Source organism: Pistacia vera, unplaced genomic scaffold (genome assembly GCF_008641045.1).
Source record: "Pistacia vera cultivar Batoury unplaced genomic scaffold, PisVer_v2 Contig196, whole genome shotgun sequence".
Classification (NCBI taxonomy): Eukaryota; Viridiplantae; Streptophyta; class Magnoliopsida; order Sapindales; family Anacardiaceae; genus Pistacia; species Pistacia vera.
In genome coordinates, this window is record NW_022195997.1 from 1,310,316 (window position 1) to 1,327,099 (window position 16,784).

Here is a 16,784-nt window from a genome sequence, read left to right on the forward strand (position 1 = left end):
TGAAATGATAATTTTACCCTATTAACTGTTAGATTAAATAGTTATCTATTAATTTAAGGGTGGGAATATGCAATTTATGAAACCAAGGGTGGAAACTTGGAGATTCGCCAAACCTTGGGTGGGAAAAAGATTTACTCTAAATATTTTATGAAGCATGTGATATATATATTACGACTTTTAGTCACATTAAGAAACACTTATTTTAATTGACATTTAATGCTATGGGATATTATTTGATTCCATTGAGAATACGGTCAATAATTTCTGTAATTTTTAATTTACATTGTTTTGAAAGTGCCTAAAAAAATTAATTTAATTTTGGTGTGAGAATGCTATGGATACTCCACAATTTAGCTTCACCTGGGTCTGGGCTTATCACTCATGGTTGTGTTTTGATGGACCCACGGTCCAGCCGTCGAGTTAGCCATTGGGACTGCTACTCCTACTGACATTGTTTATTGTTTGCCAAAAAGACTATCCTGAATATTACTACTTCCAAGAGCCAATGAGGAGATATAAAGCATGCATTACAATGAAAGGAAATTACAGTAGAAAACTTGGTGAAAAAGCCAAGCACAAACTGGACAACTATCAAACTATCAGTACAGCGACGGTGATTAACTATGGATAACACGCTCATTCCAGATTGGTATGGCGAGATCGGACGGTCTCTGGGCTTTGTCCCAACACTTCACCCAACTTATAAACCACCATCTCAAACAACACAAACATGGCTCCTTCATACACACTCCCCATCGGCATCAAAGGCCGAGATTTCTCTCTTTCTTCTTCACCACCATCATCTGCCATTGTTTGCGCAGCCACATAACCCACAACACTAGCATGCTTCACACAAGATCCACTCTCAGGCTGAGCTGTCAGCAGCAAAACTCTGGCACCATGGGTTCGTGCCACGGAGCATATGGCATCAACGGTGGAGAATCCTCCGGGCCCAGCAGAGGCGATAAGGAGGTCGGAAGCGGAGATAGGGGGAGTAGTCATGTCGAAAACGAAGTGGGCAGAGAGACCCAGGTGAGCTAAGCGCATGCATAGTGCCTTAAGCATGAGGCCTTCCCGACCTACTCCGTAGAGGAAGACACGGCCGTTTTGGGTGGCTATGTTGGTCAGTTCGGCCACCATGAGATCTAGTGGTGGAGGGTGTAGGCCGGTGGGCTTGGAGAAGATTAACGCTATTTGGTTGCATATTTGGGAGGCCAGAGCCGACATTGATGTGTTTTGTGTGGCCATTTGGAGACTTTCCTCTCTTCTGTTCGTGTTTGCAGTTTCTGGCTTTTAGTTTAATATATATCGACGGCTTTATCCTGAGTGATGAAATTGGAGGTTTTTGGTTCACAATTTATGTTTGACCCACAACCATACGGAACAAGGAAAAAAAAAATCAATCAAACAAACAAACAAAAATCTCATCTGGATGATTTACAAAGGATCCCTTTGTTTTAGCTATGGGAACTTTAGACGCAATAAGAATACCAAGTTATCGTACACCATTCTATTGTTACCCGTGAACAAACAAAGTTCAATCTTCCAGTGAAAAGATTCTTAAAGCAGCGAAGGAAACCCATCAGAGAAATCACCATGCAAGAATTTAAGATTAAATCTGCTTATTTGGTAGCTATAAGCAATCAATGTCCCGTGGTGGAGGATTTTACCACGACCCTGCCATAATATGAAAACACTATTTCCAAGCAAAATACAGGGAAACACGAAGATGAAAAGGAGTCACGTACTTCATTGTTAGTAAACATACACGGAGATATGTTGTAAGCAAAGATGCCAAAATAGTCACTTTACATCTCACATTGGCCAGATGGCGGCTACTAAGCTCCATTAGTTGGTGGTGCTGAAGATTGTTGGGGCAGATTTGCAGTCTCCCCCTCGATGTCTATACACTTAACACCAGCACTTACTGATGAAGTTGAAGCAGATCTTCCATCATTTTGCTTCTCACCCTCATCCTCGTCTACATCATCAAGCACAGAACCATTACGCCGGAGTTCTTTTACTGTCAGATATTCGTCATAGTGTGCTTTTCTGTGCTCCTTAAAACTCAAACTCCTACCCATTTCAGAATCTAACACAGCAAGCAATAAGACATGTCAGGCATACCTTACAAACAGAGTCACAAAGTGCAAAACAGTTGAAATAACAAAGCAAATGAGAGAAAAGGAAAAGGTGGTCTCCCTTTGAAAGCCAATACAAATTGTCATTTAAAAATTTCAAACAAACAAATATTTTTGAAGAAAACTTTAGGAAAAATAGCTTTATTATTCACTGTTGAAAACATTCATAAGTGTTCAACACTAAATGTCTACCAGACAAATAATAAATAAACAATATAGGAACCAAATTAAGTTTTCCAGCCATATATAACTTCACCCCTAATGCAACTGATATTAGCTGACAGCCAATTTTTACATTCATTGAACATGGAATTTACTTCTGTAATCAAACTAAAACACAATACAGCAGCTAAATGTAATGATATCTCATTTGGATGTGGTTATCTTCACTTAATTTATTTCAGAGATTAATCTTATAAATGAAACCATGAAAAAAAACAAAGAAGTCAGTTGCAGCAATTACCTAATGCAATCAAAATCAATGTTCAATATGCTAAAGAACAAGGCTAACTTAAAATGCAACAGTAAATGTGGAAAAACCTTCTTCATCTTGTTCCATAGGATCTGCCTCATCCTCTGATGATGACCAGCCGGATGGGCCACTGGTTTGTTTACTAGAAGAAGCAACATCATTCAAAGCAGTCCGTAATTCTTCAGCATCCATTGCATCAGTAACAGAGTCAATACATTCATTAAAGCTGCCCCGAATAGGCGACAGAGAACCTATAGTAATCAACAAAATTCAGATAATTGATGAGAAATACTACTCAGTTTTCATAACAACATTCAATAAATTGGGCCTAACAATGGAATAACCAGCTATCTATATCAAACCACCAAGACAAAAAATTAAGTGAAAGGTATTACCCAGTAACAAGTACGATAACAATTGATTTTTGTACCAAATTTTGGAAGTAATAAATGAAACAAAACCCGACAACTCCCTTCTCAACCAATACACATTTTAGCAAGTAATAAGTAGACAAACAAATTTCTCTTTTAATAGTTACAAACACATACAATTAGATTGGCTTCTGCAAAATAAAAATTAAAAAATAATATAAAATAGAAACAGAATTATCATACCATCATCATTAATCCTGGGGTGATATGGTGTCTTGGGTTCAGTAATTTTCTGCCTTACGGGTTTATTTGCTTCAATTTCCCCCAGATTATCCTCATCCCATCTCACACGACCACCCCTGTTACCCCAATAAACTTCAGATATTAAATCACATGAAGTCGTGCAACAGTTTGCAAGATTAGTTCACTTAAGAAGCATTAAAAAAGAAAAGCGTGAGACATACAAAGAGATAACAAAGGAACCTTCAGTAAGATCCTACAGTATCTAAAAATTATAACTGTTATTTGTAAACTTCTGAATTTTTCCTCGTAAGATAAAATTTTACAATCAGACCTTACAGTCTAATGCCGGTGCTTTATAAGTTACAAGATAAATGTACCTGTCAAAACGGAAAAGAGAAGAGGGTCCCACAAACATTTGGATTGGTTCATGCAAAATATTTTTCTAGAACAGAGAGACTGAAATTGCGTGATCTTATTTAAAAAAGATACAAAAGTACCTTCAAAATGTTATATAACTTTTTTTCTCATGTGAAACATTGAAATTATGTTAAACAAAAAAAGAGATACTGCAAGTTAATCAGAGGTCTATGAGAACATAAACAAATGTCTCAGTGAAGGGAGACAAAGACTATACAGGTCATTCAACCATAAATCTGCACCACACTCCAGCCCAAATAACTTAAAAAATCACAACCCTGAAAAAACTAGCCAAGACTCACCCAATTCAAGTTGATGAAGAAGAAATTAGTAAATCATTAAACCATTTGATTTTTCAGCAACATTGAACAATTTCTTAAGAAAGCAAGGTTCTCTTCATCAATCTACTTAAAATGTCTAAAATCAACTAGCTGTGCTAATTCTTAGTCCACCCAGTTTCTTCCAGAACACAATTCTAACATCTATTCTTCACAATCTTAGATANTTGTGTGAATTTTTTTTTTTTTAAAATCGAGGATGCTCGGGCCAGTTTACACGCACCTCAACTACTTTCCTAAGAACCTGAAACTATCAATTGTATAAAAGTTCTGGTAATTGCCCTTATTGGCAACCGAAGAGGACATTTTGAGTGATACACCTAAGAGTTCCTATCAAACCACTCCCACCCAAAGTAGTTGTTTTGTTTTTATTCTTTCCTAAAGTTTGAGACACATAAATTTGGATGTAGGGCAATTAATATAATGATTAGTAAGTGTATGGGCCAAAAAACGTCACTAAAATATCTACCACTTGGCCCAATACCATAGCCAATTCCAATTGGGCCTACTCTAAAGATACAAGCCATGGGCTAACCATTGTTTTAAAAACCGGACTGGTGGGCAACCCGCTCTGATGGCCGGATAACGGTTGGACCGTCGGTTGGACCGATGATGTCATCACACATCATGTAAAAATGTAAAGGGATTATAAGCTATTCTTCACATTCTTAGATAGGACCAGATGTTCAACTAAGCTACTGATAGCCATAAAGTAACATACATGTAAAAATTTGTAGCTACAGTTGATAACTGGTAGTTCTTGAAAGTAACATATTGCATTACTATATTAACTCTAACTAGTAAGATACAAAAATAAGTAATTAATGAAAACTACAGATGAAGAACAGAGAACAAGATAAATAAATTAAAAAAAACATTGATAGAATTTTCTGCAGATTACTTCAGTTTGCAAAACTGGTTATCTCCTTGAAGACCAACAGCATACCAGGAGCAGGAAGTCACTCAATTAACCTGATATCAAGGAAACATCAAAAGAAACCACTTTTTAATTTTTTTATCCCAAAAAGGAGAGGAACCCGATGCCATGTGATAATACATATGATAAATAGCAGGGTAAAAAATTCAACATGAGCTATAATCAAGACAATCGTCACTGTGATAATGCATATGATAAATAGCAGGGTAAAAAATTCAACATGAGCTTAAAACATCCCTACACATATAACGCAAAATGCCACTTGAATGTGTTAAAATAAATATTCCAGATACCAGTTGACAAATAATGCTACACTCATTTGATACCACATTATGTATTAATCATCAGAGGCATATATGATGCATAAAAATCAAAAGGATGAAGTACACGGTCCATAGACTGCTCGTTTGTTCACAGATCCTATATAGGACCTCCTGAATATTTGTAGGATGACATTGCTACAAAAATGAAATTGAAATTATTGATTATTGAAGCTGGATCGAAGAATGGCGTGTTTATTACTTGGATTGAAGAATGGAGTTGTCGTCAACGAATGGAGCTGTCGCCGTCAATTTCCAGCGAAGAACGGAGTTGTCATCGTCGATTTCCAGGGAGGGAGGAAGACGTCGTCGATTTCCGACGAGGGAGGAAGACGTCGTTAATTTCCGGCAAGAGAGGAAGATTTCGTCGTCGATTTCAGATAGTTCAGATGCGATTTGGGTGGGATTTCAGAGAGAAATCTTCACAGAGAACAGACAACAGAGACGAAGCTAATAAATTTTTGTAGAGAAGAGAGAAGAAGCTAAGAAATTTTTGTAAGAAACTGAGAAACACTGAAAGAGATGAACTGAACGCGATGAGAAGGCTACGTGTATTAGGTTTAGGGATTTTTAATTGGACCGGTTTATCAGTTGGTCCGGTTGGACTGGCGGTTCGCTAAAAGTATCCAGTTTTTAAACGGTTTTACGCGGTCCATTGCATTATAACGGTTTTAGGGGCCAACCCATCATATCGACCAAGCTTCTCATGGGTTGGATCACCAAGATTGGGCCTCATCATTAGCCCACTTAGGCTTAGGCCCATTGTCCTATGACAAATTTAAAGGGTCCTACTTAAATCCTAAATCATCTACTTCATGTTTCATCACTATCCTAAATTCTCCCTAGAATTCTACCTTCATACTAATTCATCCAAGATCTCAAGTCTCATATGAATTAAGACTCTTACTCCAGGACTTTCCTATTTACTGGAACTCTGCCACTATGAACTTAGAGTTTTACTAGGATTCAAAGATCCTATATTCACTATATAAACAGAGTCCTGACCTCTCATTAGGAGAGATTATTCAATACCACCTACTAGTTCCTAAAAGTTCTTATTCCTAAGAATTAGCACCTTCGCTATAGCTCTAATCTCCTATTAGACTCTAGTGACCCTTCCTCCCCTTAGCCCTCACTAAATAGCATCTTTCAGCCTTACTAACTTGAACGCCGGAGTGCCTACGCAGACACTACACCGTTGTAGCTTTGGGCTTGTTTCTTTATGCATGCAGATTCAGTAGATCGTCAGTGAAATCAACCTTATAGGATCATTCCGTTCCATAACTGTAAATATTTACCGTCTACAGTAAGGTTGAAGGTAAAAGAATTGTCTCCCTTAAGCTTGAAGATAAAATTCCAACCTTCTCCACAGCTTGACTTAAAAAATTATGGAACTCAATTCTACAACTTGCTGACTCTCTCCAATTTGCCTTTGAAAAACAAATGAAGATGTGGTTTGTACTAAATTTGATCAACGAATCAATAGTAAATTTGTTTGAGTGATGTTAAACTGCATACCAACTTATACATGTTTGTTAAATCATACGGTATACAACATGTTGGGTGGCTTGATGATATGGTAAAAGAACAAAGGGGTCTAACATGGATNTGGTTTTTCATTTTTTTTTTAGTTTTAAAATTTTCCTTTTGAGTAAATTACATTAATAACACCTTAGTTTGACCATGTATTATAGCGCATTGTCTCTTATTTGTTGTTTTTGAAACTTGCATCCTTTAAGGGTAAATTTAAGAAACTTGTTTCATCTAAATGACAATAACCATTTTGTAAAGAGGGAGGGAGGTCTAACCCGGAGGGCCAAGATTGTTTAGTTGGGTTGGGGTATATGGGTCGACGGAGGTTAGCCCATTAAGATTGGTGTATTTGTGTTACTTTTTGGGCTTTAGATATGTTTTCTTTCTTTCAATTATAAGTCACATCCACTAAGTCAGTCTTCGAAAGCTTCACCGAAGTTGAAAGACAAAGATATGTCCACTGTAGGTACGGTCCACTTAGTAAATACTTGTACGACAAAAAATGGTATGAAAATGAAAATTTTATGGACATGATAATAAAAAATATGTTTGTAAAAATTACATCATAAAATTCAGATACGGAAAAAATATGATATGGATATATAAGAGTTTAATATGGTATATTTTAATAATACGTTTTGAAAAATACAGTAATATTAATCTTAGTTTTAGTACTTTTCATTGGCCATTTGGTTAAAATCTATATAGTATTTCAAATATATGGGTACGGTAAAAAAAAAAGTACAGAAATTTTATTGGTATGATACGGTAACAGTGAAAAATATATTTGTAAAAATTTGAATACGGGAATAATTCTCGAATAATATGATTGGGCTGATAAAATACAATAATACGCGAATTTATAACTAGTGTATGGACCAATTTATCTTTTTTTTTTTTTTTTTTTTAAGACAAGGTGTTCAGACAACGCCTTATTGGCTTTATGAAACTATTGGCGTAGTAAAAACTCCAATGACCATTTTTATTAGTAGTTGTAGAAATTCAAACTCAGAAAGACTATATCAATTATATAAGTCATAAACAAATTGTATTTAATAAGTTGATGCCCATTTCATCTAATTTGATTTTGGTTAATTCATTTTTAATTTTCATTCATCTCACTCCAAGTTTTATACATGTATAAATGATACATATCAATTAAGGCTCCCTTTGGTTCACATATGGGGAAAATTATTCTAGTTTTCCAAAAAAGGTTAACTTTATTTCACCTATTTTGAAAATAGTTTTCTAAATTATTTAATTTCTTTTAATCCCCCTATATTTGTTAATTTAATTAAACAACCCCTAAATTTTTTTTAAAAAATTGACAAAAACACCCCAATTTACCAGATTCCGGCCACCACTATCGAAGGCTGGCCGGAATCTGGTGTAATAGCCGGTAGTGCGCCGATCTAATCTTTTCCGGCCAGATCTACAGCTAAAGATCTGGACATAGACAGTCAATGATGACCGTATCTTTGATCGTCGTTGACGACCAAATGCAACCAGATTTTGCCGTCAATGACCAGATCTAACCGCAGATCTAGCTTTTTTTGGCCAGATCCACCTATCGGCGCACGACCAGCGAGATCAAGCTAGTCATGCGCTGATAAGGCAACTCCAACCACCCTCCGACAGTGGTGACCGATTATCCGTATTTATGAGTAAATTGGAGGTGTTTTTGCTAACTTTGAATATTTTATTATAGGAGTGTTTAATAAATAAATAAATATATGGCTATTTATGTTACTTTTAAAAATTCTATATTGTAATACCCACCAATTTAACTTTTTTTTTAAAAATTATTCTAAAAACTTCCCAATAATAAACCAAACGGAGCCATAAGTCATAAACAGGTTGTATTTTGAACGGTACAATTATGCATACTATTACTATTTTACGTCTACAAACCCATTAAAGTCCATGGTAGAGAAAACTTTTTGTTATAGAAAATAATATTTAATACATGATTTGATGGATCTAAGATGTAATGTACATTATTAGAATCATCAAGAAAATCAACTCTTTTAGGTCATATAGTTTAAATTAATCCACGTGTTTTTTCTAAATATCCAATATAAAAAATTATCCTAACATGTTACATGTCCACTTAACTCCGAAACATTTCATGCATGAAATGACATTACCAACTGTTTATGAACACAGAACTACAGAACTCTTCCTCACGCTGGTTGTACTAAATATGGTATGTATGCATGCATGCATGACTGATGACCCCCATGCATGAAAAGATAAATTAATTAAGCCTTATTAAAAGATAAGGTTTGCTGAGCTGGCAAAGAGAGGAAGACTGAAATGAAATCAACCTTTCTTTGTCCCTGTCTCCGTTCCACCCCAACCATTTCCTCTTTATATCTCAATCCATCATTCATCCTATTCCTATCATCTTTCGTTTTTATTATGAATGGCAATCAACATTGCAAGTACTGTAACAAACCACATAAAATATCTCAATCAAGCAATAAAAACTAACGAAACAAGTTTTAAGTACATCTCTTAATCTTCACTTGATTTACTACAACTGCTACTACTGTACTTACACCATAACCACACTCAAAAGCAAAGACAAAGCAAAAGAATAAAGAAATGAATCCATCCTCCACCACCACCACCACCACCACCACCACCATCATCATCATCATCAGAACCCTAGATAATCTTTCTCAGTTTGAAGGCGCCACGTGTACATTAGAGGCCCCACTCTCGTCTTCGTCATCTCTTCTGTTCCCAAGCTGTGGGACCACCTGAGGGGATGTACACATCTTTAGTTTCTTCATCAAACATCGATCCAGGTAGCTACTTACTTTCTATTTACTTGGACGGTCAATAAAGAAAACAATAATGTTACAAACTACTACTTGAGATATTAATTGAGTCTGATGTTAAAAATGGGTCTTCGAAGTTAGCTGCAGTCATTTCTTTATCCCAAGGTTAAAAATCGTCATGTAATACTGTATATATATTATATATATTATATTATAGATATAGCTATATATATATGATATAGCAAGTTCAATATTTAGTATCCCAACCTGATCTTCAGAAGAAGTGTGAGATTGATATGAATGTCTCCTTGTTCTCTTGTAAATTCTGCTGTGCTGCGATCCTGCTACTGCTCTTGGACCAATAATATTATCCACTGATATGAACCAATATATATCAGAAAACCCCAAAGTGTAATAATAGAATGAAATGACTAAATAATAAAGCTGAAGTTAGGATGAAAGTGAAAAGAACAATAAAGTGAAGAACCTCTTCCACTTCTACAAAATATCTCAAGCCAGATTCGGCATTTTACATATTTTTTTAACTCTAGTTTTGGACGCCAGCTCTTAAACATGTGCTATACGTTTCTTCTTTTAACATTTAACATTACAGATAACTGGTAAAAAAAAAATTTAATACCCTCCTTTGAAAATGCTGCTTAAGTTTCACAAATTCATTTTCAGTTCTTTAAACAAAAAATTTTGATGTCTTATCAAAAGAAGTGAACAAATTAAGAGATAATTTTTCATGAGTTCAATTAATCTCTCTAGCTAAGAGTGATTAGGGTTAACTAAACAAAATTTTAGATCCCTAAAACTTGTTAACAACTTCAAATTAGAAACTTAAAATCCAACAGTGAAGAGCTGCATAAGAAAAATTAATGACGATCGATCAAAATCTATATTGATCATTAATCATATGGGGAGTTGTGTAAAGCTAAAGAACAACCCATTTTGGAAGAAGAAAAAGAGATCAAACTAGAAGCATTAATACCTGTTGTGACCTGCTTTTTTCTGGGATGCTTTTTCAAATCTAGGGTTGAGTCTGAGGTATCTGGCAAGTAGCGATCGAGACGGAGAAAATGAGTGTTATTTTCAAACATTGTGCGAACGAAAGAAGCTTCCATTGAGTTCAAGAAGTTGACGTGTTTCTCATTCGTCCACGGCCCAGAACGGATATCACTTGGCACGTCTGTTTTATCCATGCCTCTCGAATACGCCTGCTCTGGGTCGTCGGAAAGCAGCCCGGGGCGGGATTATCAGTGCTCTCGTTGTGATTCTCGTTTGGTGTTTTATGACATTCCAGGGTTTTTCTTTATAGAATTGTAATAACGTGGTTTCTCTTTCATAAGTTTTGCTTGAGGCACTTTTGGGGTAGACTTTAAACGTACTCGCTCACTTCTCTTCGCCACGTGGTATGGTCCATATCTTCGGATTTTTTTTAAATAGAAAATACTTCAATTAATTGAGATTTTTAAATATAAATTTTAAAATATGACACACAAAAACCCATTTAATAAATGTACTCTTGTCTTAGTCAACACCGTTTTATTCCCATTATTAAAGGAAGAAAAAAAAGAATATAAGCTTCAAGAGTTGAATATAGAAAAGAAAACATTAAAAAAAAAATTGTATGAGCAATAAATCTAAAAAAGAACCAAAAAATAAGAAAAATAAAAAGTAAAATTGAAGGCAAATAATCCGTAACTGTTAATAAGGGTGGTCATTAAAATTTTTATTAGATCGATAATCATAAAATTTTTAAATATTAATTAAGATGTATATAAATTTAATCAATCACTCTAATCAGAAAAAAATTATATATATTTGCACCCGCATCATATTCTTCACAGCGAGTACATAAATTCTCCCATACTCGTGCGGGTATAGATTCTAGATAAAGCGGGTGAAAATATCTGGGTTCTTATAGACTAAATTTTGAAGGTTGGTTAGATATTTTTTGGGACCTCTCTTTAAAATGACGATTAAATTAAATACCAATTAAATTAAAAAAAAAAAAGAACAAAAAATCTGTCCGAGATTTATGAGATGCTGACTGTTTTGTTATCCTGTATTCCTGTTACCGGTTTGATCTTTTTTTGTTGGTGATCTGTAATTACTTTTCTATCCATGTCATTTTCAGATTGTGCTTTCTTGGATAAGTTGGATGAGCTCACCCACAAGAATTCTGAGACAGGAGGGGTCAAATACAGTTTTATCCTTGAGGTTTGATAAAAGTCTTTAGTGGACCCAAAAGTATTAAAGAGTTTCTTGAAGATTCCCACTCTTAAATTAGCGCAATTATTTTTTTCTCAAAATAACCCCTATATCTCAAATTTCTCTCAAATAACCCCCAAAGAATCCTAGCCAAGCCAAGAATCTAGCCTGATTCTAGCACCATTGAACCTCCCCGACACCACCATCAATATCCCTTTATCCTCCTCACCAAAACCCCTAACTTTTTCACCCGATTGCACATCGGCGAGGTGCCAGAATTTGGTTGGAAAAGGGTTAAAAAATGCAAAAACCTAAGGGAGAGGCCAGCGATCGGGGGGCAATTGCAGTCCACAATGTTGGAGGTTTTGGTGGGGGGAAGCCGACGATGCTATTGGTGGTCTTGGGGGTGTTTTTTGGTGTCGGGACTTGCCGGAATTTGGATGAAATTCCAATTGACGCTAAAAGCAATGGTCGACGATTAGGGGGTTCAATTAGGTGGGGAGGTTAGGGTTTTTGATGTGGGGGTTGAAGGGATTGTAATGGTGGTGTCAGGAGGGGTTGATTGTGCTGGAATCAAGCTAGAATTGCCTAAAATCGTCGGTAGGATGAATTAGAGAAGCGAAAGGTTATTTTAAAAATTTTCCAGTGGGGTGAATTTGAGAAGTGATGAGTTATTTTGAAATTTTTATCTTTGAAATGACCATTTTACCCTTTTACCTGTTAGATTAAACAATTATATATTAATTTAACGGTGGGAATATGCAATTTATGAAACCAAGGGTGGGAACTTGTAGATTCACCAAACCTTGGGTGGGAAAAGTCGTCTACTCTAAATATTTTATGAAACATGTGATATATATTACGACTTTTAGTCACATTAAGAAACACTGATTTTAATTGACATTTAATGCTATGGGATATTATTTGATTCCATTGAGGATATGGTCAATAATTTCTGTAATTTTTAATCTACATTGTTTTGAAAGTGCCTAAAAAAATTAATTTAATTTTGGTGTGAGAATGCTATGGATGCTCCACAATTTAGCTTCACCTAGGCCTGGGCGATCGGGGCGCAATTGTAGTCGGCAATGTTGGAGGTTTTGGTGCGGGGAAGCCGGCGATGCTATTGGTGGTCTTGGTGATGGTTTTAATTGCCGAAATTTGGATGAAATGCCGATTGACACTAAAAGCGACGGCTGGTGATTAAGGAGTTCAATCAGGCGGGGAGGTTAGGGTTTTATATGTGGGGGTTGAAGGTATTATAATGGTGGTATCAAGAGGTGTCGATTGTGCCGGAAACAGGCCAGAATGGTTTGAAATCGCCGGTGGGGTGAATTAGAGAAGCGAAGGTGATGCAGAAAATATATTGTTAAAATTCTTTAGGAAAGAAATTTTATTATTTCCTTATATTTAGGTTTTCCTATTTTATAATAGTCCTAATTAAATTCAACTTCTTGTTTTAGGTATTTTCCATATTAGAATAAGGTTTGTTTCCAATTTAGGTTCCTTTCTTAGTGAGTTAAGGATAATTATAGTATAAATAAGAGTCTTTGTAACCTTGAAAAGGGAGTTGATTATATTATTTGAATGAATGATTGAGAACTTTTTGTGGTTATCTTAAATAATCAAAGTTTTGTGGTTGTATTATCCAATCCAGTATCCGAATCTTGATACAATTCGGTGGTAGTTTATCAAATCCTTGTTTTTTCTATGTTTAGTTATCTCTCTCTTGGTTTTTTTGGCATTAGAAGGGTTATTTTGAAATTTTATAGTGGGGTGAATTTGAGAAGTGATGAGTTATTTTGAAATTTTCATCTTTGAAATGACTATTTTATCCTTTTAACTGTTAGATTAAACAATTATATATTAATTTAAGGGTGGGAATCTGCAATTTATGAATCTAGGGGTGGAAACTTGTAGATTTACCAAACCTTGGGTGGGAAAAGGTATTTACTCTAAATATTTTATGAAACATGTGATATATATTACGACTTTTAGTCACATTAAGAAACACCGATTTTAATTGACATTTAATGCTATGGGATATTATTTGATTCCATTGAGGATATGGTCAATAATTTCTGTAATTTTTAATTTACATTGTTTTGAAAGTGCCTAAAAAAATTAATTTAACTTTGGTGTGAGAATGCTATGGATACTCCACAATTTAGCTTCACCTAGGCCTGGACGATGGATGGGCAATTGCAGTCGGTAATGTTGGAGGTTTTGGTGGGGGGAAGCTGGCGATGCTATTGGTGGTCTTGGGGGTGGTTTTTAGTGTTGGGACTTGTCAGAATTTGGATGAAATGTCGATTGACAGTAAAATCGATGGCCGACAATAAGAGGGTTCAATTAGGTGAGGAGGTTAGGGTTTTTTATGTGGGGGTTGAGGGGATTGTAATGGTGGTGTCAGGAGGGGTCAATTGTGCCGAAGTGGCTTGAAATCGCCGGTGGGGTGAATTAGAGAAGCGAAGGGTTATTTTAAAATTTTTCAGTGGGGTGAATCTGAGAAGTGAAGTGTTATTTTGAAATTTTTATCTTTGAAATGACCATTTTATCCTTTTAACTGTTAGATTAAACAATTATCTACTAATTGAAGGGTGGGAATCTGTAATTTATGAAACCAGGTGAGAACTTGCAGATTTGCCAAACCTTGGTGGGAAAAGTCGTTTACTTTAAATATTTTATGAAACATATCTCAAGTTTGGGAATACTACTTTTAGTATTCCCAATAAAGTTAAACAGTAAAATTGCAAAAACTCACAATATTATTCAACTTTTTTTAAACCCCCTAAATTTGTTAATTTAATTAAATACCCTTAAATATTTTTTTAAAAAATTGCAAAAACACCCCAGCAATCTACATTTACCAGATTTCGGCCACCACTGTCAGAAGATGGCCAGAATCTGGTATAATGACGCACTACCTGCTGAATCTGGCCGGTAGTGCACCGATCTAGCCTTTTCCGGCCAGATCCACCGGAAAAGGCCAGATCTAAGGCCAAAGTCTTTGGCCGTAACCAGTTGTCAACGACGGCCAACATATGGTCGTCGTTGACCATCAACAATGGCCGTATCTTTGGCCGTCGTTGACGAAGATCTACGGCCAGATTTGGCCATCAATGGCCAGATTTAGTTGTAGATCTGGTCGAAAAAGGCCATATCGGCGCATGACCGGCAAGATCCAGCCGGTTATGCACCGATACGGCAACTTTGGCCACCCTCCGGCGGTGGTGGTCGGCTGTGATTATTCAATGGGTGGGTTGGGGGTATTTTTGTTAACTTTTAAAGTTTTATTATAGGGGTGTTTAGTAAAAAAATAAACATAAGGGGTATTTTATTAATTTTTAAATCCTATATCGTAATACCCGTTCAATTCAATTTTTTTTTAACTTTTCTCAAAAACGTAAAAATATGAACCAAACGGAACCGTGATATATATTACGACTTTTAGTCACATTAAGAAACACCGAGTTTAATTGCTATTTAATGCTATGGGATATTATTTGATTCCATTGAGGATATGGTCAATAATTTCTGTAATTTTTAATTTTTGAAAGTGCCTAAAAAAATTAATTTAATTTTGGTGTGAGAATGCTATGGATACTCCACAATTTAGCTTCAACTGGGTCTGGGCTTATCACTTATGGTTGTGTTTTGACGGGCCCACGGTCCAGCCGTCGAGTTAGCCATTGGGACTGCTACTCCTACTCCCACTGACATTGTTTGTTGTTTGCCAAAAAGACTATCCTGAACATTACTATTTACTACTTCCAGGAGCCAAGGAGGAGATATAAAGCATGCATTACAATGAAAGGAAATTACAGTAGAAAACTTGGTGAAAAAGCCAAGCACAAACTGGACAACTATCAAACTATCAGTACAGCGACGGTGATTAACTATGGATAACACGTTCATTCCAGATTGGTATGGCGAGATCGGACGGTCTCTGGGCTTTGTCCCAACACTTCACCCAACTTATAAACCACCATCTCAAACAACACAAACATGGCTCCTTCATACACACTCCCCATCGGCATCAAAGGCCGAGATTTCTCTCCTTCTTCTTCACCACCATCATCTGCCATTGTTTGCGCAGCCACATAACCCACAACACTAGCATGCTTCACACAAGATCCACTCTCAGGCTGAGCTGTCAGCAGCAAAACTCTGGCACCATGGGATCGTGCCACGGAGCATATGGCATCAACGGTGGAGAATCCTCCGGGCCCAGCAGAGGCGATAAGGAGGTCGGAAGCGGAGATAGGGGGAGTAGTCATGTCGAAAACGAAGTGGGCAGAGAGACCCAGGTGAGCTAAGCGCATGCATAGTGCCTTAAGCATGAGGCCTTCCCGACCTACTCCGTAGAGGAAGACACGGCCGTTTTGGGTGGCTATGTTGGTCAGTTCGGCCACCATGAGATCTAGTGGTGGAGGGTGTAGGCCGGTGGGCTTGGAGAAGATTAACGCTATTTGGTTGCATATTTGGGAGGCCAGAGCCGACATTGATGTGTTTTGTGTGGCCATTTGGAGACTTTCCTCTCTTCTGTTCGTGTTTGCAGTTTCTGGCTTTTAGTTTAATATATATCGACGGCTTTATCCTGAGTGATGAAATTGGAGGTTTTTGGTTCACAATTTATGTTTGACCCACAACCATACGGAACAAGGAAAAAAAAAATCAATCAAACAAACAAACAAAAATCTCATCTGGATGATTTACAAAGGATCCCTTTGTTTTAGCTATGGGAACTTTAGACGCAATAAGAATACCAAGTTATCGTACACCATTCTATTGTTACCCGTGAACAAACAAAGTTCAATCTTCCAGTGAAAAGATTCTTAAAGCAGCGAAGGAAACCCATCAGAGAAATCACCATGCAAGAATTTAAGATTAAATCTGCTTATTTGGTAGCTATAAGCAATCAATGTCCCGTGGTGGAGGATTTTACCACGACCCTGCCATAATATGAAAACACTATTTCCAAGCAAAATACAGGGAAACACGAAGAT

General features: G+C 36.4%; 3 protein-coding genes across 3 annotated transcripts; all 3 read right to left on the bottom strand.

The window, feature by feature from the left end:
- Positions 1-355: 355 nt before the first annotated feature.
- LOC116128014 (3-hexulose-6-phosphate isomerase-like) lies at positions 356-1,731 on the bottom strand. The gene has a single exon (XM_031413685.1). It carries the CDS (start codon positions 1,246-1,248, stop codon positions 637-639), a length of 612 nt encoding a protein of 203 aa, XP_031269545.1. The 5' UTR covers positions 1,249-1,731; the 3' UTR covers positions 356-636.
- A 20-nt stretch (positions 1,732-1,751) lies between these two features.
- On the bottom strand, positions 1,752-4,109 carry LOC116128016 (protein phosphatase inhibitor 2-like). Its single transcript, XM_031413686.1, has 3 exons — positions 3,228-4,109; positions 2,682-2,864; positions 1,752-2,092 (listed from the first exon to the last, which is right to left on the bottom strand). The coding sequence occupies exons 2-3, from the start codon at positions 2,803-2,805 to the stop codon at positions 1,839-1,841; spliced, it is 378 nt and encodes a 125-aa protein (XP_031269546.1). The 5' UTR covers positions 2,806-2,864; positions 3,228-4,109; the 3' UTR covers positions 1,752-1,838.
- Positions 4,110-15,554: 11,445 nt separating this feature from the next.
- LOC116128020 (3-hexulose-6-phosphate isomerase-like) lies at positions 15,555-16,784 on the bottom strand. The gene has a single exon (XM_031413691.1). It carries the CDS (start codon positions 16,299-16,301, stop codon positions 15,690-15,692), a length of 612 nt encoding a protein of 203 aa, XP_031269551.1. The 5' UTR covers positions 16,302-16,784; the 3' UTR covers positions 15,555-15,689.